General features: G+C 45.7%; 1 protein-coding gene across 2 annotated transcripts in view; it reads left to right on the top strand.

Annotated features, from left to right (window-relative positions):
* Positions 1-23,237, top strand: part of EFTUD2 (elongation factor Tu GTP binding domain containing 2) — a 30,866-nt gene that overhangs the window by 6,307 nt on the left and 1,322 nt on the right. For both annotated transcript variants that reach the window (XM_083470510.1, XM_083470511.1), the window contains exons 9-26: positions 208-290; positions 2,908-3,074; positions 4,074-4,198; positions 5,540-5,603; positions 6,295-6,385; positions 7,230-7,365; positions 9,442-9,569; positions 12,901-13,094; positions 14,147-14,258; positions 14,861-15,001; positions 15,967-16,068; positions 16,234-16,316; positions 17,183-17,269; positions 18,115-18,241; positions 18,889-18,976; positions 20,341-20,459; positions 21,232-21,326; positions 22,155-22,308. In XM_083470510.1, the coding sequence (XP_083326636.1) occupies positions 208-290; positions 2,908-3,074; positions 4,074-4,198; positions 5,540-5,603; positions 6,295-6,385; positions 7,230-7,365; positions 9,442-9,569; positions 12,901-13,094; positions 14,147-14,258; positions 14,861-15,001; positions 15,967-16,068; positions 16,234-16,316; positions 17,183-17,269; positions 18,115-18,241; positions 18,889-18,976; positions 20,341-20,459; positions 21,232-21,326; positions 22,155-22,308 (2,096 nt within the window). The remainder of the gene's footprint in view (positions 1-207; positions 291-2,907; positions 3,075-4,073; positions 4,199-5,539; positions 5,604-6,294; positions 6,386-7,229; positions 7,366-9,441; positions 9,570-12,900; positions 13,095-14,146; positions 14,259-14,860; positions 15,002-15,966; positions 16,069-16,233; positions 16,317-17,182; positions 17,270-18,114; positions 18,242-18,888; positions 18,977-20,340; positions 20,460-21,231; positions 21,327-22,154; positions 22,309-23,237) is intronic.

Genomic DNA, 23,237 nt, shown 5'->3' with positions numbered 1-23,237 from the left:
TCCTGTGGACTTCAGGTGCTGCAGGCTCTCTCCATCCTCTACTTTTCTATCATGCTACTCCTTCCCCTTGAACTCTGCCTTGAGCCTGTCTCTTCCCTTGTCATAGGGCTGTGCAAGGGATATTCCAGTTCACCTCCTCTGTGAAGCACATACTGCAACTTTCCACTTCTGGATGATTATAAATATATATATTTTCACTCCCTAAAGGTCATGTAAACTTCTCCGACGAGGTCACAGCAGGTCTCCGCATTTCTGACGGCGTCGTACTCTTTATTGATGCTGCTGAGGGAGTGAGTATATGTGGGCACGCTTTTTGTGGGTTCGGCTATTCTTTCCATTCACACAAGGAGATGTATTGCACAGAAAGGTTGCAATTAAGAGGATTGCTTACGAGAAGGTAGCACCTTTTACTAAGAAGCAGGGCCCCTGGGATTCTGCACCAAGAATCTGGAAGAAGCGGACAGGTTTTTAAACTGGAATGCTGCCGGACATAAATTATGAGAATTCAGCATGCTTCAGATATGAGAGGGAGGAATTGTCCACAGAAGACAGGGAGCAAATGCCAGGAAGGCTGAATCAGGTTTTAGTTTAGAAAGTGATGTGTGCAGTAGTGCAACACTTCAGCCAAGGAAATTTTTGGGATTTCCTTATTTCAAGTCCAGGCATCTTTCAGAGGGGGCCTTAAGGCATAGAATATCACAGTGAGGCTGCAGGCAGAGCTAGACATGAAGAGAAGCTATCTGGCAGCAGCTGCTTGTTGATTGAGGCGTTTTCAAAGTAAAGGAAGGATTGAACTCTGATTAATAAGAATACACACAGAGGCTTGAACCAGCAAGACTCTGGGAAGGGTGCGTATAATCGTCTCTCTGTGCCTCTTTTTTCTGCAGCCCCTGGCCCAGGTAGTTTTATTCACAAAAGAACTTTTTACAGAGTGTTCGTAAGAACCAATCAGATTTCTTCTGAGCATTTCAACAAACCCACGTGGGGAGAAAGCTAAACCACCATAACTAATTAAGCACAGGGTAAACAAAGAACAGAACTACAAAGAAGAGCATTTGGCAATCCCGGAGGTGATAAACAAGCAATACATATGATAAGAAGGGGGACAGGAGGACAACGATCATTGTCACCTTCATGTGAGATCTGTTTCCTGGCCCTAAGATTAACATATAGAAAGCTACATAAAAGAAACTTGCCCACTGTCTTTGATGACCCAGGAGCCTGCCTGTCTAAGCAACTGGGCTATGTACATGACATGTGAAGAGAGAGATGGGCAGTAGAGGAAATGGCCAGAGATGCAGAGGCTTGTGGGATTTGATCAGAAATTATTGTCAATGTATCAAACCCAGTCAACACAATGTATTCATCATGGATACAATGGCTTGATGCATATTTTATAATTCCTCATAGTAATCCCACCTGACCCCACATTCTGGATATTTGCACTCCTACATTGATGAGGTTTCTTTGTTGTCTGGCTCTGGTTGGTGTTCTTTTTAAAGTAATAGAATCATTAGTTGTTGTTGTTAAAGTTAAAGTGTGTTTAGTTTGTCCTGTTTTTCAGGGTTTCATATCCTTGAAATTACGTATTTGCTTTTAATTTTCCTACTGATTCTTTCAAAGAGTCTCCCCTCAAAACTCATAACGAGCCACACGTTCTCAGTGTCCTCCCACTCCTACCCCATTTCTGGTGTTGAAGAAAAACAGCCCTGTGTCTCCCCCACCCTTTAAAAAAAAACCTAATAAGCAAACCACATGACACGATGTTATTTTGCTTCAGGTTTCCCTGAATGCGTAAGTAGCAGCCATGGAGTAAAGATGGGCAAAATTCAAAAGTGTGGTGACATCACACAACTTCCATTTTTCTTTCTAGATGCTACAGGGAGAAAGATGTGAGGACTGTTTTTTGGTGGCCGTTGCCTATCTCGTGCAATGTTTGGTTCCATCGTTTCCTACAGATCACCAACTGAGTCTCAGTGGTGCAGAGCACCTTTCACCAGCACATGGGCACAGTTATCCATGTCCTGGTAACCTCTAGTGGTGCGTGATGAAGTTTTGTAGGACCAGTTAATAGCACAATGAATACATCCTTAGTTGGGCAACTTGTACAGTGGTGCCCCGCAAGACGAATGCCTCGCAAGACGGAAAACTCGCTAGACGAAAGAGTTTTCCGTTTTGGAGGTGCTTCGCAAAACAAATTTCCTATGGGCTTGCTTCGCAAGACGACAATGTCTTGCGAGTTCCTGCTGGTTTTTTCCCCTTCCCCCCCCCCCCTTTTGCTAAGCCGCTTATCAGCTGATCCGATAAGCAGATAAGCCACTAAAAGCCGCTAATAGCGCTAATCCGTCAATGGGCTTGCTCCGCAAGACGAAAAAACCGCTAGACGAAGAGAATCACAAAACGGATTCTTTTCGTCTTGCGAGGCACCACTGTATGTACTGCTGCCTGATCAGGGTTGTTCTGAGTGAGGAAGGGATGCCCCTCCCCTTTAGTATCACTGAAGACTGATAGCTCTCTCTGTTAACCAAGAGGGACTGCCCCATCTCAGGTTGCCCCATCCAAAGACTGCCCCCTTCTCTTTGCACTAGCACCAGTTTCCTCCATTTTAAAGGGGTATCTTCTGCTTCTCTCTGCATTTATGTGCTGCTGCACCATAAAATTTAATCTTCCTCCCTCTCCTGCGTGTTCATTTCCCCATGTGATTAAGAGCTTTGTTTTTGTCAAAGGTCATTGGATGGGGCAGGCTTAAAGGAAGACAATGTTGCATTAAACACATTTTCTAAAAGCGGACCTCATGCTGATTGCTGAGCATACACGCTCCTGCCGGCTGCTTTCCCAGCAGGGAAGGGTCAGCGGCCGATTTCTCACGCCCCGCCTGGCATCATCTTCTATTGTGTGTCCCCGTAGGTCATGCTCAACACCGAACGGTTGATCAAGCATGCAGTGCAGGAGAGGCTGGCAGTGACCGTGTGCATTAACAAGATTGACCGGCTGATACTGGAACTGAAATTGCCTCCTACTGACGCTTACTACAAGCTGCGGCACATAGTGGATGAAGTCAACGGCTTAATCAGGTATAGAAATGCCAGCATTTATAACATGCTTTTGAGAGTTAAGTTAGTTCCATTGACACTCACCACTGGATATAGCCATGGATGCAAAGCCACACCCAGATCACTCTATAAGAAAGAGAGAGACCAACCAACCAAATTTGGGGAGTCTTACACCTAATCCATTTTTTAGGGAATCCACAATCTTTACCTCGATTTATATTTGCTAACGTTAGAAGTCCCAGTGTTGGATATAGGTAAAAGTCTACTGAAGTATAGGCACCTAACCTCCATGAAATTTAAACTTTCATTTCTTCCCCATCACTCCTTAAAGGGGAATTATAGAATCATAGAATCATAGAGTTGGAAGAGACCACAAGGGCCATCGAGTCCAACCCCCTGCCAAGCAGGAAACACCATCAGAGCACTCCTGACATATGGTTGTCAAGCCTCTGCCTAAAGACCTCCAAAGAAGGAGACTCCACCACACTCCTTGGCAGCAAATTCCACTGTCAAACAGCTCTTACTGTCAGGAAGTTCTTCCTAATGTTTAGGTGGAATCTTCTTTCTTGTAGTTTGGATCCATTGCTCCGTGTCCGCTTCTCTGGAGCAGCAGAAAACAACCTTTCTCCCTCCTCTATGTGGCATCCTTTTATATATTTGAACATGGCTCTCATATCACCCCTTAACCTCCTCTTCTCCAGGCTAAACATGCCCAGCTCCCTTAGCCGTTCCTCATAAGGCAATTATAATTGTGCCAAAGTTTTTGTTCTCTCTGCTTACCTGGCAGACCTAATTCATTCAATCATTTAAAGAATTGGTTTTTTTTTTATAACTATCAAACATGTATTTACATTTAATCGATTAAATGTAAATGTCAATGCTGGAGTATCCCTGGTGTGTCAGTTTTCTGAAATGCTTTGTTATTGTAGCAGCTGAAACTGCTGCCTTTCCCTTTGTGTGTGTCTTGATAGCAGCGCTGCCTGCTTCTGTCTTATTTTAAAACCACTTCTTTGTTCGCAGCATGTATTCCACAGATGAGAATCTGATTCTTTCACCACTCCTGGGCAACGTCTGTTTTGCCAGCTCCCAGTACAGCATCTGTTTCACGCTGGGTTCTTTTGCCAAGATCTATGCTGACATGTACGGTAAGCATTAGCCAAAATGTTCGTCTGCATGTCAGGGGACACCTTGGCTCTTGGCTCCTTCTGAAAGGTTCACACAACCTTGCTGTGAGGATGTGTCTGCTATGTTTGTAGCCTTTTCTGCATTGAAAATCATCTGTGCTTTTTCTGTATCCAACTTATCTTTGCCAGTTCTCAAGCTTTCCATCACGTTCTAGGGGAGTGCTGGGGCTCTGCAAATGGCCGGAGGCATCAGAGGCAGAGATCTGGTTTGTTTGCCACTTCAGTGATGTCCCTGGGTGCACCACTTTCTCCCATGTAACTAAATGCTTGCCATTCACTCCTCATTAGTCGTAACTGAGTCTGTATTGCCTGCTGTGATTTGCTTTACGTGCAGCTTATAAGATAGCAATGCAGTTTAGTTAAGAATCTGTCCATCTCTTGATGAAAAGCCTATGTATAAATGTTAGTCCCTTGATTTGGAGCACGCTCCCCATCTCTTTTGAGCCGGTGGGCAGAGATGGATCAAGTGTTGTGAGGACTCCTGGGGGGGCATTGATGTTGTGCCACATAGATCATACCTTCATCAAGTCCTTCTCAGTGGATGCTGTTAGGACTAAGATGGCGAGGAGAGGTTAGACGAGCTTTGCGCCTGCCATGAAGGTCTTCCAAGGGCAGTGCTTTATTTTTCCTAAAGGCGAGAGTGGCAGACATTTGCTTATATGGGAAACTGTAAGGTCAGGACACATTTGGAATGGGGGTAATGGTGTCATCTGTCCTTTATGGCCATAGAGTTTTGTAGGGACATATTTTGCTCCTCCCCCTCAAGTTGCTGATTTTACCCCAATTAACTTATGCTATACAATTCGATGGGAACTTGGCGTGCTTGAATTGGATGGCCATTATGTTCTGATAATGTATTTTATGAATTTTTGTACACCAGCTTGAAGGCAGTATTTGAATAGGTAGCCATAAATGAAATAATAATTGAGAGCAGAGCTATTTATGTTTGCATTATCCCACCCATTTATATAGTTTCATGTTGTGTTCCTATAATTTCCTTAGTCAGATTCAAGTGAGATTTATTTATTTTTTAAGGAACTGGTTAGCGTACATATAGTTGTAGCTGCAGTGATTCACTGCCCTCATTGTTCTAGTTTGCATTCTAATTAATTGCTTCTTTTTGCATATGAGCATATCCAGGGCAGGTCCAAGCTGGGTACACAATGGAAGGAATTATGCAGCTTTAAAGGAAACTGGTTGAAGATAAAACTGACTCTCAAAATTCACTATATGCTTTAAATCATGTGAAAAATAGGCCACAAAAGCTGTATAAACTGGACCCCCGCCTTCTGTTCATTTTAGGAGACATCAATTACCAGGAGTTTGCAAAGCGCCTTTGGGGAGACATCTACTTCAACCCCAAGACGTAAGGAGCTCTTGCTTTTTATTCTTAATTCATTGTCCTTTTCCATTGCAGCTTTACCTAAACCATGTAAATTAGCAACCCAAAAATAGCAACTATCTTACGCATACCAAATGCTGAGATAAAAGACAGAAAGTAAGTCAGATGTTTTCTCTTTGGTGTAAGGATATTGTAGAGTTCCATTAACATCAGCCCACTGTTCCGAGGTGAGTCAACACCTCCCAGGTGTGCAGAATAATATTTAAACCAAGTAATGTCATGTGTAGAAAAAAGGTGGACTGAGAAAATAACTCTGGATTGTTCCAGGAAGCAAGCCAAGTTGCGTGCTACTGAAAAAAAGGCTTCCATATCCCAAATATGGCAGTCTCCTAACCCTGAGCGTAACTCATCTACGTAGTCATCCCAAGAGAAAAAATATAGATGCAGTTTCACACTACCCAACATCTAGATTCAGGTAGAGGAATGTAGAGCAAAAAAAATGGCACTTCTAGTAGTAATAATTCATATTCGTCCCAAGGTTTCTACGCCTCATGGTTGGGAGAATGAAAACGTGCACACACATGCTTTTTTCCAGTTTACCTCTCCTGGTCCGTGATTAGAAATTTTCTCAAGCGTGCAGATAATGGCCACTGGGAAAGGCTTTTTAAACTAGTCTTTAGAAGCACTTAGGTGTTGACCTTGTGTGTTTTTTTAGGAGAAAATTCACCAAAAAAGCCCCAACCAGTAGTTCACAGCGGAGCTTTGTGGAATTCATTCTTGAGCCTCTCTACAAGATACTAGCTCAGGTACGTTTTGGATTCCCATGGATGGATGGATGGATGGATGGATGGATGGATAACCCCTGACTGTGAATACACGCATACACAGAGTATTTATCCAAGAAAATATAGCGATTAGAATAAGAGAAATTATTATTATTATTATTTATTTTATTTTATTTTGACAAAGTAGTAATAATAAATAAATAAGAATAAAAATTGTAACTATCCAGCCTCCCAAAATTTCAACACCTCTTGCGATGGTTTGGCCCCTTTCCATTTTAACAGTACAAACACACACCCCCCATATCTCCTCAAAATCATTTCTCCAGCATATTCCCCATCTTGCCTTAATAATAATAATAATAATAATAATAATAATAATTTATTATTTATTCCCCGCCCATCTGGCTGGGTTTCCCCAGCCACTCTGGGTGGCTTCCAACTGAATATAAAAATAAAATATTAATGGCAAATGTTAATTTATCATTAATAGCTATATCCCACACCTCTTTATACCATTCTTCCATTTTGTATTCTGCTTGCCACTTCCACTTCCTAGCTATAATATTTTGTGCAGCTGTCAATAAATTTGTGAGCAAGTCCTTCACAGCCTGCGAATCTTCTACCCCATCGTAAATGGATAACCATGCTACCCCTGGTCTTTCGGTTAGCTTTAACCTAGTGATTTCTGTTATCTCCTTAAACACCCTTTGCCAAAAAATGTACATATTTACACCAGTTTTATTTTTTAAGGCAGAGATTTAAACATATGCTAAAAAAAGCTTTTTAAAAAAAAGTTAAGCCGCTCCTGGTCTGGAACCTTCTCTGCTTCGATCTTCCGCCGGCTCACTTCCTCGCTTCTCCCCAGGTTGTTGGGGACGTTGACACCACCCTGCCCCGGACTCTGGATGAACTGGGGATCCACCTGACCAAAGAAGAGTTGAAACTCAACATCCGCCCCCTCTTGAGGCTCGTCTGCAAGAAGTTTTTTGGGGAGTTTACAGGTAGGCTTCATCGTCCTTCTCTTTTCTCGCAGTGTGGTTAATCTCCTAGCCAAAGAGGACTGCCAAATGTGTGTGCTGAAGCAAGCTACCTCTGGCTGAGGGATTTTGAGGAAACCCCTTTTTTGGCGTTGAATGTCAGTGCTGCATTGCAATTTGATGATGATGATAATAATAATAATAATAATAATAATAATAATATATTTTTTTAATTTATATCCCACCCTCCCCAGCCGAAGCCGGGCTCAGAGCGGCTAACAACAGTAAAAATAACACAGTTTAAATAAAATCACAATCATTTAATTGAAATTCATTCTAAAATCAATTCATTCTAAAATCAATTCATTCTAAAATCAATTCATTCTAAAATCAATTCATTCTAAAATCAATTCAGAGTCAAATTAATAGCAACCATTGGGCTAGAGTTCTATGAGGATTACAAAAGGAGGGGGTCAGGCTGTGCCTTGGCCAAAGGCCTGGTGGAACAGCTCTGTCTTGCAGGCCCTGCGGAAAGATGTAAAGTTCCACAAGGCCCTAGTTCTCTTGTGACAGAGCGTTCCACCAGATCGGGGCCATGGCCAAAAAAGCCCTGGCTCTGGTTGAGGCCAGCCTAACCTCCCTGGGCCCAGGATCTCCCAAGATGTTTTTATTTGAAGACCGTAAGGTCCTCCGTGGGACATACCAGGAGAGGCGGTCCCGTAGGTACGAGGGTCCTAGGCCGTATAGGGCTTTAAAGGTTAAAACCAGCACCTTAAACCTGATCCTGTACTCCACTGGGAGCCAGTGCAGCTGGTACAGCACCGAGTGAATGTGATCCCACGGCGAGGACTCTGTAAGGAGTCTCGCCACGGCATTCTGCACCCGCTTATGAGCGTCTTGGAGGAGGGTAAGATAAAAGGATCTTGGGAGTGCAGCCTTTGTGTTTATTTCTCATTTGCTGCACCCTCCTGCTTGTGAGTCTTAATGGAACCACAAGGACTGGAGAAGGATGTTATAGAGAGTTTCATGCCAGTAGCAATGAGTTCCACCGGCTAATTATAAGTTATGAGAAATGGTATTTCTATTTAGTCTGCCTTTATACTTGCTGTACCTCAGCTACAGTGGATGATGCTACGTTTTTGTATTTTGGGTGAGAATGATTAATTTATAAATCCTCTCCCTTGTGTTGTTTGATCTTGGGGAGACAGCAGGAGGAATCCATGTGTCAAGAGTGGCTGACTCAATCGCTGGCAGAATCCGTCAGTGGGCGTTTCTTAAACTTCTTCCAGCAAAGAAGCTCTTTGACACCTAGTCTCCTCCTACTCTCTCTGCGCTCAAGCCTTCTGCGCAAGGAGGGCGTGGGCAACGGAGGACCCCTACTCTCCCCGCTGGTCCCAGGCAAGGAGTCATGGCACCGCCTCGCCGCTTCCCCCATCTGCCCCCCTTCTCCACTGGTGCTACGCGGATTCTCTTCCCCAGAAGATGGGCTGCTTCTCCTGATCCCTGGATGCTCTCTGGAATCCCTCTGGCTTTTTCTCTCTCCCTCCGGCACTGATGGCAGTTCCCTGACAATATCAGTTTTGTCTGGCCTTATCCGTCACAGCTGCAGACCTGTGTTTTTCAGAGCGCATGGTCAGCATGCTGCGTGAACAGAAAGCACACGCTAGAACAAATTCCAGCGTTTAAGGCTTAAGACGAATCAATGTGGAAAGTGTTCCTTGCAGGTACAAAGTTGAAGCCAGGTGAAAGTTGAAAACTAACATAGGCTTCCTCTTCCTGAAAATCATGCCAGTGTGGTGTAGTGGTTAAGAGCGGTAGTCTCGTAATCTGGTGAACCGGGTTCGCGTCTCCGCTCCTCCACATGCAGCTACCTTGGACTAGTCACACTTCTCTGAAGTCTCTCAGCCCCACTCACCTCACAGAGTGTTTGTTGTGGGGGAGGAAGGGAAAGGAGAATGTTAGCCGCTTTGAGACTCCTTAAAGGAAGTGAAAGGTGGGATATCAAATCCAAACTCCTCTTCTTCTTCTTCTTCTTCTTCTTCTTCTTCTTCTTCTTCTTCAGTTTTTGAACTGCTGCCTCACCCAGTTTTGTTCTCCCAGGCTTTGTGGACATGTGCGTGCATCACATCCCCTCCCCAAAAGCGGGCGCAAAGACCAAGATCGAGCACAACTACACAGGCGGAGTGGACTCGGACCTGGGAGAGGCCATGAGCGAATGTGACCCTGATGTAAGACTTCCGTCTAACTCTCTTTCTTTGTTAATGGTAGTAAGCCTGGCTGCATGATTCTGAGCAGGAGAGGGCAAGCTCCATCCCTTCAGGTGTTGCTGAACTACTACAAGTCCCATCATCCCCGGCCATTGTTTCCTAGGGCTGATGGGGGTTGTGGTTCAGCGACATCTGGAGAGCCAAAGGTCCCCCAGTCCTGTTGTGGATGAAGAGCTTCATTTGGCAAGTCCTGCTAGAGGACTTCACACAGACTGGCTGCGGTGGGAACAGGATGCAGAACTGAATAGGCCATTGGCCTGATCCAACAGGATCTTCTCGTGGCAGTAAGAAAAGGAAGTTTGGTATTAAATCAGAACTTGGCTCTACAGTGGTGCCTCGCAAGACGAAATTAATCCGTTCCGCGAGTCTCTTCGTCTTGCGGTTTTTTCGTCTTGCGAAGCACGGCTATTAGCGGCTTAGCAGCTACAGGTATAAACTCGTTCCTGCAACTGCAAGCCTCAACCCCTAGGAAGCATCTGGCCATTGCATAAGCCTCGTCCGGCCTCTTAAGCAGTCCCTCCTGACGCGCTTACATTAACACAAGCCCCGACCGCCGCCATCCCAGCGACCCCGGAAGATAAGATCTGCAGCAAGCACCCCGCACTTCCGATCCCGGGGCGCACTCAGCCAAAGCGTCCCCGGACACCTGTCCCACCGCGCCTTTGCGCAGCGCTCTGCAGAGCGGAGCGATGAGCCCGGCTGATCGCAGGCAGGGCAAGGGGCGGCGAAGGCAGAGAGAGCGAGGCCCAGAGGGAGGAGTCTCCAGCAACGCCATTGACGGCCCCGCCGCAGCTCCAGGTGCTGGAGCCCTCCAGCTGCCGACTGCCTTTATTTTGCTGCAGGAGCCTCCTCTGCACCGGGATCCTCGCGCGCTCCCTCCGTCTCTCCATGCCTTTTAGGTGAGTGGCGTGCTCGGGCTGACTTTGGACGACCCACAGCGGGGCTTCCCTCGGCCGCGCGACCGGAGCTCGCCTTTGCGGTCACTTTGAGAAAAAGGAAAAAAACTCGCAAGAAGTTTCGTCTTGCGAAGCAAGCCCATAGGGAAAATCGTCTTGCGAAGCGACCCAAAAACCCAAAAACCCTTTCGTCTTGCGTGTTTTTCGTTTTGCGAGGCATTTGTCTTGCGGGGCACCACTGTACAGTGGTACCTCTAGATACAAATGGGATCCATTCCGGAGCCCCGTTCGCATCTAGAGGTAAACATAACTAGCGACGGCACGTCTGCGCATGCGCAAGCAGCGAAACCCGGAAGTAACGCGCTCCGTTACTTCCGGGTTGCCGAGGAGCGCAACTCGAACGTGCTCAACTCGAAGCATATCTAACCCGAGGTATGACTGTACTTATGGGACGCGGGTGGCGCTGTGGGTTAAACCACAGAGCCTAGGACTTGCTGATCAGAAGGTCGGCGGTTTGAATCCCCGCGACGGGGTGAGCTCCCGTTGTTCAGTCCCAGCTCCTGCCAACCTAGCCGTTCGAAAGCACGTCAAAGTGCAAGTAGATAAATAGGTACCACTCCAGCAGGAAGGTAAACGGCGTTTCCATGTGCTGCTCTGGTTCGCCAGAAGCTGCTAAGTCATGCTGGCCACCCGACCTGGAAGCTGTACGCCGGCTCCCTCGGCCAATAAAGTGAGATGAGCGTCGCAACCCCAGAGTCGGTCACGACTGGACCTAATGGTCAGGGGTCCTTTACTATGACTGTACTTGGAAGCAGTGTACTGTAAGTCTGTTTTGATTTGATGGTTTGTCCATCACTTTGTAGATTATTATTTTTTTAAGTTATGCTGTTGCTTAGGGTCTGTCACCTAATCCATATTACAGTCGTACCTCGGAAGTCGAATGTTTTGGTTCCTGAACGCCGCAATCCCGGAAGTGATTGTTCCAGTTTGCAGACGTTCTTTAGAACCCAAACGTCCGTTGCTGCTTCCACGTCTTCTGATTGGCTGCAGGAGCTTCCTGCAGCCAATCGGAAGCCGCGCCTTGGTTCCCAAATGTTTTGAAAGTCGAACAGACTTCCGGAACGGATTCCGTTCGACTTCCAAGGTACGACTGTATAATTTTATACTTTATGTACCACTCTTTGCACAACCTGTGTGTATGCGAACGAATCTCCACTCAGTGGCCACTGTCACATGGGGATTTTTCAACGTGTTCCCACGCTGCATTTATAACATGTATGTAAACTGTTTCTAAGAATGATCTGTGCTGAAATTGACTAAGAGCACCCACATGGGAGGGGTGGCCAAACATTGAAGTTTTATTTGTCAGCCACCCAAGCTAGTGGGTCAGAGAAACAGCAGACGCCTGAAGGGAGTGCACTCTGAGCTTAAACCCTATTTAACTGTCATGGCTGCGCCAAGAATAGATTTTGTAAATTCTGTCAGGGAGCTAAGTGTCTTAGGTCAAGCTTGATGTGATGGCAGCAGCCACCCTTGATCGTTCATGTCTTTGCCTTGTTCGTATGTGAGCTGCAGTAGGCACTGACCTCAAAAGGCCGCACAAAAGATGAGAGCGGAACTTGGTGAAGTTGCTTCCCTGGACCTGAGTTTGGAATTGGAGCTAGGCTGAAAGGAAAAGCAGACGGGCAGTAAAATTGTGGGATCTCGCTCTCCTCAACATGTGTCCTTTAGGGTAAAACAAGACCTATCCCTTGCCCACTTTATAGGGGAACAGGTCTGACTTATGAATAACAAGCATTAACTGCTGCCATTACATCTGTCTGTCTTATGTGTTTGATGTACACCCATTTGAGACATCTGTAACAGCTCCTACGTTTCTTTGGAGACCCCAGTGCCTTCTACACCCAACTCACAATGCCATAGGTTTGTTATTACAGTGGTACCTCAGGTTAAGTACTTAATTCGTTCCGGAGGTCCGTTCTTAACCTGAAACTGTTCTTAACCTGAAGCACCACTTTAGCTAATGGGGCCTCCTGCTGCTGCCACGCCGCCGGAGCACGGTTTCTGTTCTCATCCTGAAGCAAAGTTCTTAACCTGAGGTACTATTTCTGGCTTAGCGGAGTCTGTAACCTGAAGCGTATGTAACCTGAGGTACCACTGTATATGAGTCCATAGAATAATGAACTTAATGGGTTTGGCCCAGGTTTTCCCTCAGCCCAGTATTGGCAGCCTCATCTTGGGCAGCAGTGTCTGGATTTGGTCGATCAAATTTCCAGGACTCAAATCCCAAAAGCAGCTGTTTTTTTCCTCTGGACCGTGGCCACTGTTTTCATACACCTTTGTCTGTACCCGTGGTGCACGAAGGCTGATCTTTGTCAAAACCTTTTGTCTGGAAGGGCCCGCTTATGTGCCACACCACAAAGATGTACAGTACGGACGACGGGGTCCAGTTCCATGCTTTCGGCAGGGTGCTGAGTGGGACCATCCACGCGGGGCAGCCTGTCAAGGTCCTTGGAGAAAACTACACCCTGGAAGATGAGGAGGACTCGCAGATTTGCACGGTGGGGCGCCTCTGGATCTCTGTAGCAAGGTAGGCGGTTCTGGGGAAGGCTTTACGCGGGATCCCTGCTTTGCATTCTCCATGCAGGTTGGGGCGGCAGGCGCAGTGTGAAACCCAACAAACAACACAAGCAACACAATGACCAGTATGCTAGATACCACTGCAATTCTTATTGCATAAGATACGTAATTTAGTACAACAAAAACAAAATGTGTACGCTTGTAAATTCTCTAATATATTTCAAATCAAATGAACATACGTCTGACAATCTTTGAAAGTCTGTAGAAGTATAATAAGTCTATAGTTGAAGCAAAGTAATAGATGCTATCCTGTGGGCTAAGCGGCAAAACCTTTTAGGCGTTTATGGTGCCGAAGTAGTAAGTGAATAACAATGTTATTACATATCCTTATGACCACTGCTTCTTGTGCATTTTTCTAACCTGTGGGTTGTGCTGAAGAAGATTCCAGCAAAACAGTCAGATTATCCGGGATCACTGTCCTACGTTGTTCTTCACTTACTACTTTGGCACCAACTAAGAAAAGACCAACTAAGTTAGTTCTTGGTATCTGAAGAAGTGTGCATGCACACGAAAGCTCATACCAAGAACTAACTTAGTTGGTCTTTAAGGTGCTACTGGAAGGAATTTTTTTATTTTGACTATGTCAGACCAACACGGCTACCTATCTGTAAAGAAGTCATGTGTATTATGGGCTGTCCCATGAATCTGCTGGATCACATCGCAGAAGAACGTTGCCTCAGGAGAGTGAGGAAAATTCTCAGGGATGACTCACACCCTGGCCGGCGCTTTCTTGATCTCCTGCCCTCGGGCAGAAGATATAGAAGCATGATTAGTCACACCAACAGGGTAAAGAACAACTTCTATCCATGCGCTGTTAGGCTGCTGAATGAAAATATAACAACAGGGCAACTGACTTTCAGGTTTGGTGGGTGTGCGTCAGTAAACGAGGGGAAATTAAGACTAAGAGAGCTGAGTGGGGGGTGCTTGTGTAATCTCACTGTATACAAGTTGTGCAAGTGACAATAAAGTATTTCAATTTCAATTCAATGTGTCTTATTTCAGGTATCACATAGAGGTGAACAGAGTCCCTGCTGGCAACTGGGTGCTCATCGAGGGAGTGGACCAGCCTATTGTGAAGACAGCCACCATCACTGAGCCCAGGGGCAATGAAGAGGTAAAGCAGCCGTCATCAACATCTCCCTTGTCTTGTGGGCAATGGAAATAGATACGAGAACAGCATGGTGCCTGCCCTCTGCAGCAGACCAATGTGGCATTCTGTGCATTGACACTGTCTCCTTGCCTGTTCTTCCATCCAGTCTGTTTTAGCCAAATTATATAAAAGGCTCCTCTTCAGCTGTGTGTGTATGTATTGGCCAGCTTCAGGTGTGCTTTAAGTGTTGAGTAGACCAGGACCTTAAGAATCTATACGTAATTTGTTTTTCTAGTTTGTTCTTGTGCTGGCACAGAGCTGGTTAAAACATAATTTCAGGTTACTAAATCATGGTTTATTAAGCAGAGAACAAGTGTTGGGCCCACACACTCCTCCTCCCTCATTCCAGCTTCTGTTGTGGTTTGTTTAAACCATGGTTCATCTGAACTGGGAAATTGTGATTTAATCTCTGTTTGCTAACCAGCATATGAAACCAAAATTCTCTTATTTTTGCCATAGAGGATCATTGTTATAACCCCAAGTCTGCCACTTGGAGCTCTTTGGAAGAAAGGCAGAACACAGTTACTGATTATGGTTATGATAATTATCTTCTTGTTCTATTTCAGGCTCAGATCTTCCGCCCTTTGAAATTCAACACCACATCTGTCATTAAAATAGCTGTTGAGCCTGTCAACCCCTCTGAGCTCCCCAAGATGTTGGACGGTCTGCGTAAGGTTAATAAGAGCTACCCGTCTCTCACCACCAAGGTGTGTGCGATTGCTTTGGATGGGTGGGATGGAGAGGCAGTAGGAACAGGGAGCAGACTGCAACTTTCCTTCTCCACACTATCAAGTCCCCTTTAGGGCAGAATTCTAGGCAGTCAGAAAACCTCCTGGGGCAAGGTTTTAAAAAGCACAGCTTTGAGGCGTGTGCCACTGACAAGGGTACCTGGGAGGCCAGATTCGTGGCAGGAGCTCAAGGCTCTTTTTCATTTCATTTCTTTTTTATTGGTAGGTCTTTGCTGAGATGTGCTTTTTACACTTCTGCTGTATGGCAAAGTCGAAAAGCGGGATGTGCTTTGTATAGGTGCCTCAAAATGTACCGTATTTTTTGCTCTATAAGACTCACTTTTTCTCTCCTAAAAAGTAAGGGGAAATGTGTGTGCGTCTTATGGAGCAAATGCAGGCTGCGCAGCTATCCCAGAAGCCAGAACAGCAAGAGGGATTGCTGCTTTCACTGCGCAGCGATCCCTCTTGCTGTTCTGGCTTCTGAGATTCAGAATATTTTTTTTTCTTGTTTTCCTCCTCCAAAAACTAGGTGCGTCTTGTGATCTGGTGCGTCTTATATAGAGCGAAAAATACGGTAGTTACAGCGACAATGTGGGAAACAGCAATACTCATGGGTTGTGGGCATTAAGTTTGAGTGTATTACTTGGCGTGTGTTTCCTTGTGCACTGATTCTGTCTTAAATGCACATTATCAGTTGCTGGTTGCCATTGGGGGTGGGGGCTAGGGATTCGGGGCTGTTCTCCTTAGGGCCTGGCTTTTTCTACACTCGGAAAAGATGGCTGTGATATTCCTTGTTTGTTCCCAGCATCCAGCACTCTGATCTACCCCAAAAGGTTCAGTCGAGCCTTCATATTCTGCTGTACGTTCCAGCTGCTAATGCAGCCCATATGAAGTTCTGAATGGTTGTCGGTTTTGTTAAGCTTATCTTGTTCATGTGCCTCCAGGTGGAAGAATCTGGGGAACACGTGATCTTGGGAACAGGCGAGCTGTATCTTGACTGTGTAATGCACGATCTGCGAAAAATGTATTCGGAGATTGATATCAAGGTACAAAAAAGATTCTCTTTCTAACTCTGATATGTTGATTTGGGGGGTGGGTGGCGTTTTCTGTCTTCATCTTGGTTTGCCCATCTGAATTGAACAAGGGAGGTTGGGTCCATCACTCAGTTTTTTTAATCACCTCTACCCCATTCTTCTATTCACTTTTCAAAGGTAGCTGACCCTGTTGTCACATTCTGCGAGACGGTTGTGGAAACCTCTTCCCTGAAGTGTTTTGCCGAGACGCCCAATAAAAAGTAAGATCTTTGATGAGAGTCTTAAAATGCGAGCCACGGGTGTGGTGCTATTACAAAAAAAAAAAAGCTAAGGCACCATCTTGCGCTGAATGAACTGGCTTAGCCCTTGGGCAGGCAGAGTTGGATATGCTGTGTTTAAAAAGTTTCACGTAACCTGGGAGGGAGCATGACATGATAGCCACTTGACATTCCCTCCAGTGGCAATTGTTTTCAATTCAGCAAGCTGTTCGTATTATCCCTACGGGTTGGGATATTTTCTTTATGCTGCCATAGACAATTTTTCCAGAAGCAGAAGAAGATGTATAATTTTGCCTAGAAGGAAAGCAAGCATTTTGTTTATGTCCGCAGGCCTTTATTGCTTGCAGTTGCTATTTTGAACGAATTTGCTCCTTTCAGACTAAACTGCAGAGGCAAGAGATGCAGTAGAACAAGGTGGGACCTGTTGGGTAGAACCCCATTGGAAAATAAACCCTGGAATGGGAGTAGGGAGCCTGTGACCCTCCAGATAACATTAGACTATGACTCCCATCATCCCTGACAGTTGGCTTTGCTAGCTGGGGCTGATGGAGTTCGGAGTTCAACACCTGGAGGGCTATAGATTCCCTATTCTTGCCCTAGAGAGCAGATGATTAAGAGAAGATATATTGGCCCTCTTCAGTTCTTTAAAGGATCTTGAGTTGAAGAGGGGCAACAACTCTTCACCCTTATCCCCTAACAGCAGAACAAGAAAACAGCCATTTCAGACTACCAGAGCAGTCGCCTTCCTACTTTTAATTGGCTTAAATTGGAGAGCAGTTTCCCAGTGGACCAGCATTGCTTTTACCTCTTCCTCTCCAGCTGAATTGACATATGCCTTTCTGTTCCAGGAACAAGATCACAATGATAGCCGAGCCTTTGGAAAAGGGTCTGGCTGAAGACATTGAGAATGAAGTGGTGCAGATAACATGGAACAGGTATGGAGTTTGCTGAAGAGTTAACTGTGATAGACAAGTACACACACACACACACACACACACACACACATTTTCTTTGCCTTCAGACACTAGGAAGTTCACCTCAGCTCCTTAAGAGAGGGACTTCATCACTCTTGCTTGCATAGGGCATCCATATCTGAAACCTGCTAATGCACAAAATTATAAGAAAGCCAGGCCTTTGGAGTCAGAAGAGACAAAATACTTCTATTAAAAATAAGTTTAAAAATAAACAAATCTACGTCTTGATTAATCAAGGCCCCACTTATTGACTTAAATGTTTCTAGTTGATTAGCCAATTAATTTAATAAACATTATAGCCATATAAAACAGTTTCATACTTTAGAATGGTTACAGTCAAGTTTCCAATGGAAGCAGTACATTCTTACCCAGGGGTCAGCAAACTTCTTTCGCAGGGGGCCAGTCCACTGTCCCTCAGATTTTGTGGGGGGGCGGACTATTTTTTTTGGGGGGAGAACAAATTCCTATGCCCCACAAATAACCTAGAAATGCATTATAAATAAAAGCACACATTCTACTCGTGTAAAAACACCACAAATAACCCAGAGATGCATTTTAAGTAAAAGGACACATTCTACTCATGTAAAAACAACGTCCGTGGGCCGGATTTAGAAGGCGATTGTGCCGGATCCGGCCCCTGGGCCTTCGTTTGCCTACCCATGTTCTTACCTAATAAATGTGTACGGGGAAAGTAGACAAGTGTCTATCAGATATTGATTCATTGCACATTTGGAGAGGGGTTGGTGAGAAGGTTAAACCAGTTAGTACTTGAGTTCCTTCAATGTTTGCATATCTCTTCCCTTTAGGAAAAAGTTGGGTGAGTTTTTCCAGACCAAATATGACTGGGATTTGCTGGCCGCCCGTTCCATCTGGGCCTTTGGGCCTGATGCTACTGGACCAAACATCCTGGTGGATGACACCCTGCCCTCAGAGGTAAGGACCCTGCCAGAGAGATTTGGGTTGGTTTTTAGCCTGCAGTGATCAAATGACTCTTACCTAGGACTACTTCAGTTTTGCAGCCCAGGTATCAAGAGATTTCACATCCAAGAATTATCAGATCCTGTGAACCCTGAAATAAATTGTGCAGATGATGCTCATGGAGAATTGGGGTGGGGGAATCACACGGCTTAGGAAAAGCTGTATTTGTCTTCAGAATTTCTCCCTACATGTTGCAAGCCACTGGTCCAGAACACTGGCGTGCTCTGCACTCCACCCAGACAGACTCATTTGAAGAAAGTCTTGGCTCGAGGCGGGACTAAGAGATGACTCCCATTTCGCCCCTGAAGCCAGCCTTTCTCCTGCTTGTATGGAGATGCATGCAGGTCACCTGGTCTGCTGCACTGATAGAGCAAGCAGATGTGAAAAAGGAAGGACACTCTGTCTGTAAAGCCTTTTAGCTCCAACTTCCTAAGAGACCTTGAACTGACCCCGTGGCTGTGTTTCACCACTCTCTCCCCTGCCTGTAAATTTTCTGCAGAGGGAGCTTCAGTGCCACATATTCCAGTTCGCACACAGAGATTAGCTTCTCCTTGCTGCTACTTGCTACTTCAGCTGCTATGTGTGTTTTTCTTCTTTTACAGGTTGACAAAACCCTCTTGGGTTCCGTGAAGGACAGCATCGTGCAGGGCTTCCAGTGGGGGACCAGGGAAGGGCCCCTTTGTGATGAGTGTAAGTAAAAGATCTAGAAAAATTAACTTGTCCTAGGGATTTTCAGATCCATCCCACCCAAGCTGCGTTTGCTACCAAAAGTGAAACTGTTGCATCTTAGTGGGTCTCAAATGACAGTGACTCCAGGATTTTCTCAGCAGCAGCCTCGTGACTCGTTCCCAGATTCCTCTAGGGAAATGTGAACTTTTCCCAGAGATTAATCCAGAGCCTTTTCCTAATTTGTTCTTATTTGGACTATGGTTCTGGAATGCACAAAGAAATTGGAGACAGAAGCAAACAGAGGTTTAGCTCGTGTTTGGTTTTATCAGTGGTCAACGCGATTCAAAAAGCCTTTGAATAATTAGGGGGCTTTTGAACTCTGTTGTACCTCAGAAAAAAAGACTCTAAGCAGCAGAAAGTTCACTTGTGTAAATTTTAGAATGTGAGGTTCAGCACAAAGGGCCTTCTGGAAGTTCCCTCACTGCAAGAAGTAAAGCTACAAGGAACCAGGCAGAGGGACTTCTCGGTAGTGGCGCCCGCCCTGTGGAATGCCCTCCCTTCAGATGTCTAGGAGATGAGTAACTATACAACCTTTAGAAGACATCTGAAGGCAGCAGTGTTCAGGGAAGTTTCTAATGCTTGATGTTTTATTATGCTTTTATATTTGTTGGAAGCCACCCAGGGTGGCTGAGGCAACCCAGTCAAATGGGCAGGGTAAAAATAATAAAATTAATTATTATTATTAAGCTGAGACTCACCTAAAATAACAAGGGAAAGGATATGGTTAAAGTCTCCTGCAATTCCTTGGTAGATGTCAGGGGCTGGACTGAGGAGGAATGGTGGGGGACCGCCCCCCCCCCTTCTCCTGAACCTTCCCAAGAACAGGAGAGCAATATAGATTTACAGCAGTGGTTTGCAGAAGGTCAGAGTTCAGAGGCTGCAGAAGGGAGAAGCTGGGAAATATTGGGAGAAGAACAGCAGGAAGAAGAAGAACCAGGGGAGAGACAGCTGACAGACTCAGTTTCTTTGAAAAGCGTTCCTGACCCACCCTCTCCCAGGACAAGGCAGGCATTGAGAGTAGTAGAACAGAAAGCTCAGAGGCAGAAAGTTCAGATCAGCTGACGCAGGGATGACGTATAATAGGAGAGACGGAGGAGTGGGACTTTACTCAGAGCAACGCCATTATTCTCAGAAGGACTGCATTCCTTTGTCTCTCTGTGTGAATATTGAATAAATTACTCGTTAAGAACTCTTCTTATTTATCTGCTTCTTGGCTGCCCACTGTGGGAGGGATTGGAGTCCCTGCAGCCTGAGCATAGGCTTGCCAGCCAAAACCTTTCCAATCCCATGTCTCTCACGGTGTCCTCTATTTCCTTTCACTCCAGTGATCCGCAATGTGAAATTCAAGATCCTGGATGCTGTGATCGCCCAGGAACCGTTGCACCGGGGAGGTGGGCAGATCATCCCAACAGCCAGGCGGGTGGTGTATTCTGCCTTCCTCATGGTAAGAACCGACCTGCAACGCCTTGCGTGTCCCCACTGCCCAAGCAGCTCCAATAATTAATAATAATAATAATAATAATAAATTTATTTATACCCCGCCCTTCCTGGTTCAAAAACTGGGCTCAGGGCAGCTAACAACAAATTAAAAACACTTAATTGTAAAATCAGCATAAAGTACAGTATAAAAACACGAATAACAATAAAATTCAAAAATCAGTTTAGGGGAAATAAGCATTAGATAGTCCCCATGGCTAGCTGGCTGAATTGGTCCTATCGGCCAGCGAGGAGACCCGGGGAGAATTAGCTTGGGGTCTCAAAGCGGGTCATCTTCATAAAAGGGGAGGGGGAGGGAAGGGAAGTAAAAGACCAGGCTGAATTCAAATTAAAGGCCAGGCGGAATAGCTCTGTCTTACAGGCCCGACGGAAGGAGGTTAAATCCTAGCAGATTTTCTCCTTTAAGGTTGTTCTTTTGGCACAGCTGACTAGCAGCCGCAGGGAAATGGGCGCAGTAACTGCAAAGGGAACTGCCTTTGCAGTTCCCTTGCCGCCTCTCTGAAAGATAACTTGTCTCCTGTCCTCGTAATGTGCAGCTCTTGGAAGTCTTCACTGTGCAAATGGCACTTGGAGGCCAGTCCCCAGCCCCCAAATCTGATCAGGGCATGTTTATCAGTGCTGTCTGCTAATAGCAGCAATGGAGACAAGAAGGAGTTCCTGCACCCAGACGCTGCTGTCACCTGCTGATGCTAAAGACTCCTCCCTTGTGTCCTCTTCAGGCCACCCCACGGTTGATGGAGCCATATTACTTTGTGGAAGTCCAGGCCCCTGCAGATTGCGTCTCTGCAGTATACACGGTCCTGGCCAGGCGCAGGTGAGTGGCAGCCATGTTGGTTAACTCCTTAGTTTCCGTGTTGCTTTAGGTTCAAAATGCTCCCCTTTAGCTTGTTCTCGGAGATCCGTTGCCTGCCGACATTTGGTGGAAATTCAGCTGTTGAAATGTATAGTCTGAAATACAGTGGTACCTCGGGTTAAGAACTTAATTCGTTCTGGAGGTCCGTTCTTGACCTGAAACTGTTCTTAACCTGAGGTACCACTTTAGCTAATGGGTCCTCCCGCTGCTGCCGCCGCCGCCGTGCGATTTCTGTTCTCATCTTGAAGCAAAGTTCTTAACCCGAGGTACTATTTCTGGGTTAGCGGAGTCTGTAACCTGAAGCGTCTGTAACCCGAGGTACCACTGTAACAGTAGGAAAGCGGTTGGGTGTCCTTTTCTTGTCTGCATGGAGGAAGAGGAGATGGGGCTGCCGTTTTTTTGTTTCCTCCATAATAGCTCATTCTGACCTGAGTACCAGATACTGGGGTCGAATGGGATGCTTGTCTCCACCATGCCTTGCTTGTGACCTTCACTGGGCATCTTGATGCTGGAGACAGTGTGTTGGGCTGGTCTGCCTCACAGGCTTACATTCCTATTCTTTCTCCCCCAGAAATCCCAAACGTCCAATTTCAGTTCTGTGTTTTACTACATGTGTTGTAACTGCATAGCTCTGCTTGTGAGTCTTTCCTCTTTGCCCACTTCTCTGCTGAAACTTGCCATCTTCCTTTGCCCCTCCCCCCCCCCGGGGGGGCAAGTCTCCTGAGTTGGGATTGGGGCATTTGGGCAAGCAATCAAAGGGGAAACTAATGTCTTTTTTTTCTTTTGCAGAGGTCACGTGACCCAAGATGCACCAATCCCAGGTTCCCCTCTGTACACCATCAAAGCCTTCATCCCAGCTATTGACTCCTTTGGGTTTGAGACAGACCTCAGGACACACACCCAGGGACAGGCATTCTCACTGTCTGTCTTCCACCACTGGCAAGTAAGTGGCACAGGGGCTTGCTGGTAGATAGCAAAGGAAGAGGCCAGCGCTCCAAGTCTCAAGCTTTGCATTTGATTTCCCAGGCTGCCAAGTTCTTTAATTCATAGGCAGGTTCTCCCCTGTGCGAGCAGCAGGAAGTCCGCCTAATTTGAACTGTGTTCTCCTTGCACCCCATATTCTTTGTCAAGAAAAGGTGAATTCTGGAAGTGGAAGGCCCAGGCAGAATATAAAATGGAAGAAAGGTATAAAGAGGTGTGGGATATAGCTATTAATGATAAATTAACATGTGCCATTAAGGTAGGACAGGGAATAGCAGGAGAAATTATTTTGAGGAGATACGGAAGGTGTGTGTAGAAATTGCACTGTTAAAACGGAAAGGGGTCAAACCATCGCAAGAGGTGTTGAAATTTTGGGAGGGTGGATAGTTACAATGGAATTTATGATTCTTATTTATGATTATTACTTTGTTAAAAAAATTAAGGATGTAAAAAGAAAAATTGAATTCTATATCCTGCTTTATATATATTGGCACATTTGCTTATTTTGCATACATTCTGCTTTTTTTGCAGCAATTTATTCCACTTAAGGGAGGGGGTAAAAAAGCAGTGTGCAGCACTGAAGTCCTTACCTCCTTATCTCTCTGGCTAGGGAAAGGTCCTTTGCAACCTGCCCCACTGCTTTTCTCCTGCCTCGTTTGGCCTTGTGAAGATGTTGGCAGCAGTGGAAGAGCGTGATGCTTCCTGCAGCCTGGGCTGCAAATATTTCAAACCTTGTGTCATCATAACCCCTCTGGGCAGGCCTTTCCTGCTTCCTTCTGTCTTTCTCCATTCCTGTGATCCATATAAATAGCTGGTTGATCCCGTTTTTAGAAAGGCCCTTTTTTAGATGTAAAACAGTAAGAGGTTGCGAGGCTGTGGTGTAATATATGA

The sequence above is a fragment of the Podarcis liolepis genome, assembly GCF_965112155.1.
Source record: "Podarcis liolepis genome assembly, chromosome: 13".
In the NCBI taxonomy this organism is placed as follows: Eukaryota; Metazoa; Chordata; class Lepidosauria; order Squamata; family Lacertidae; genus Podarcis; species Podarcis liolepis.
Note: the sequence above shows the minus strand (reverse complement) of the source record. Positions and strands in the feature narration are given on the sequence as shown.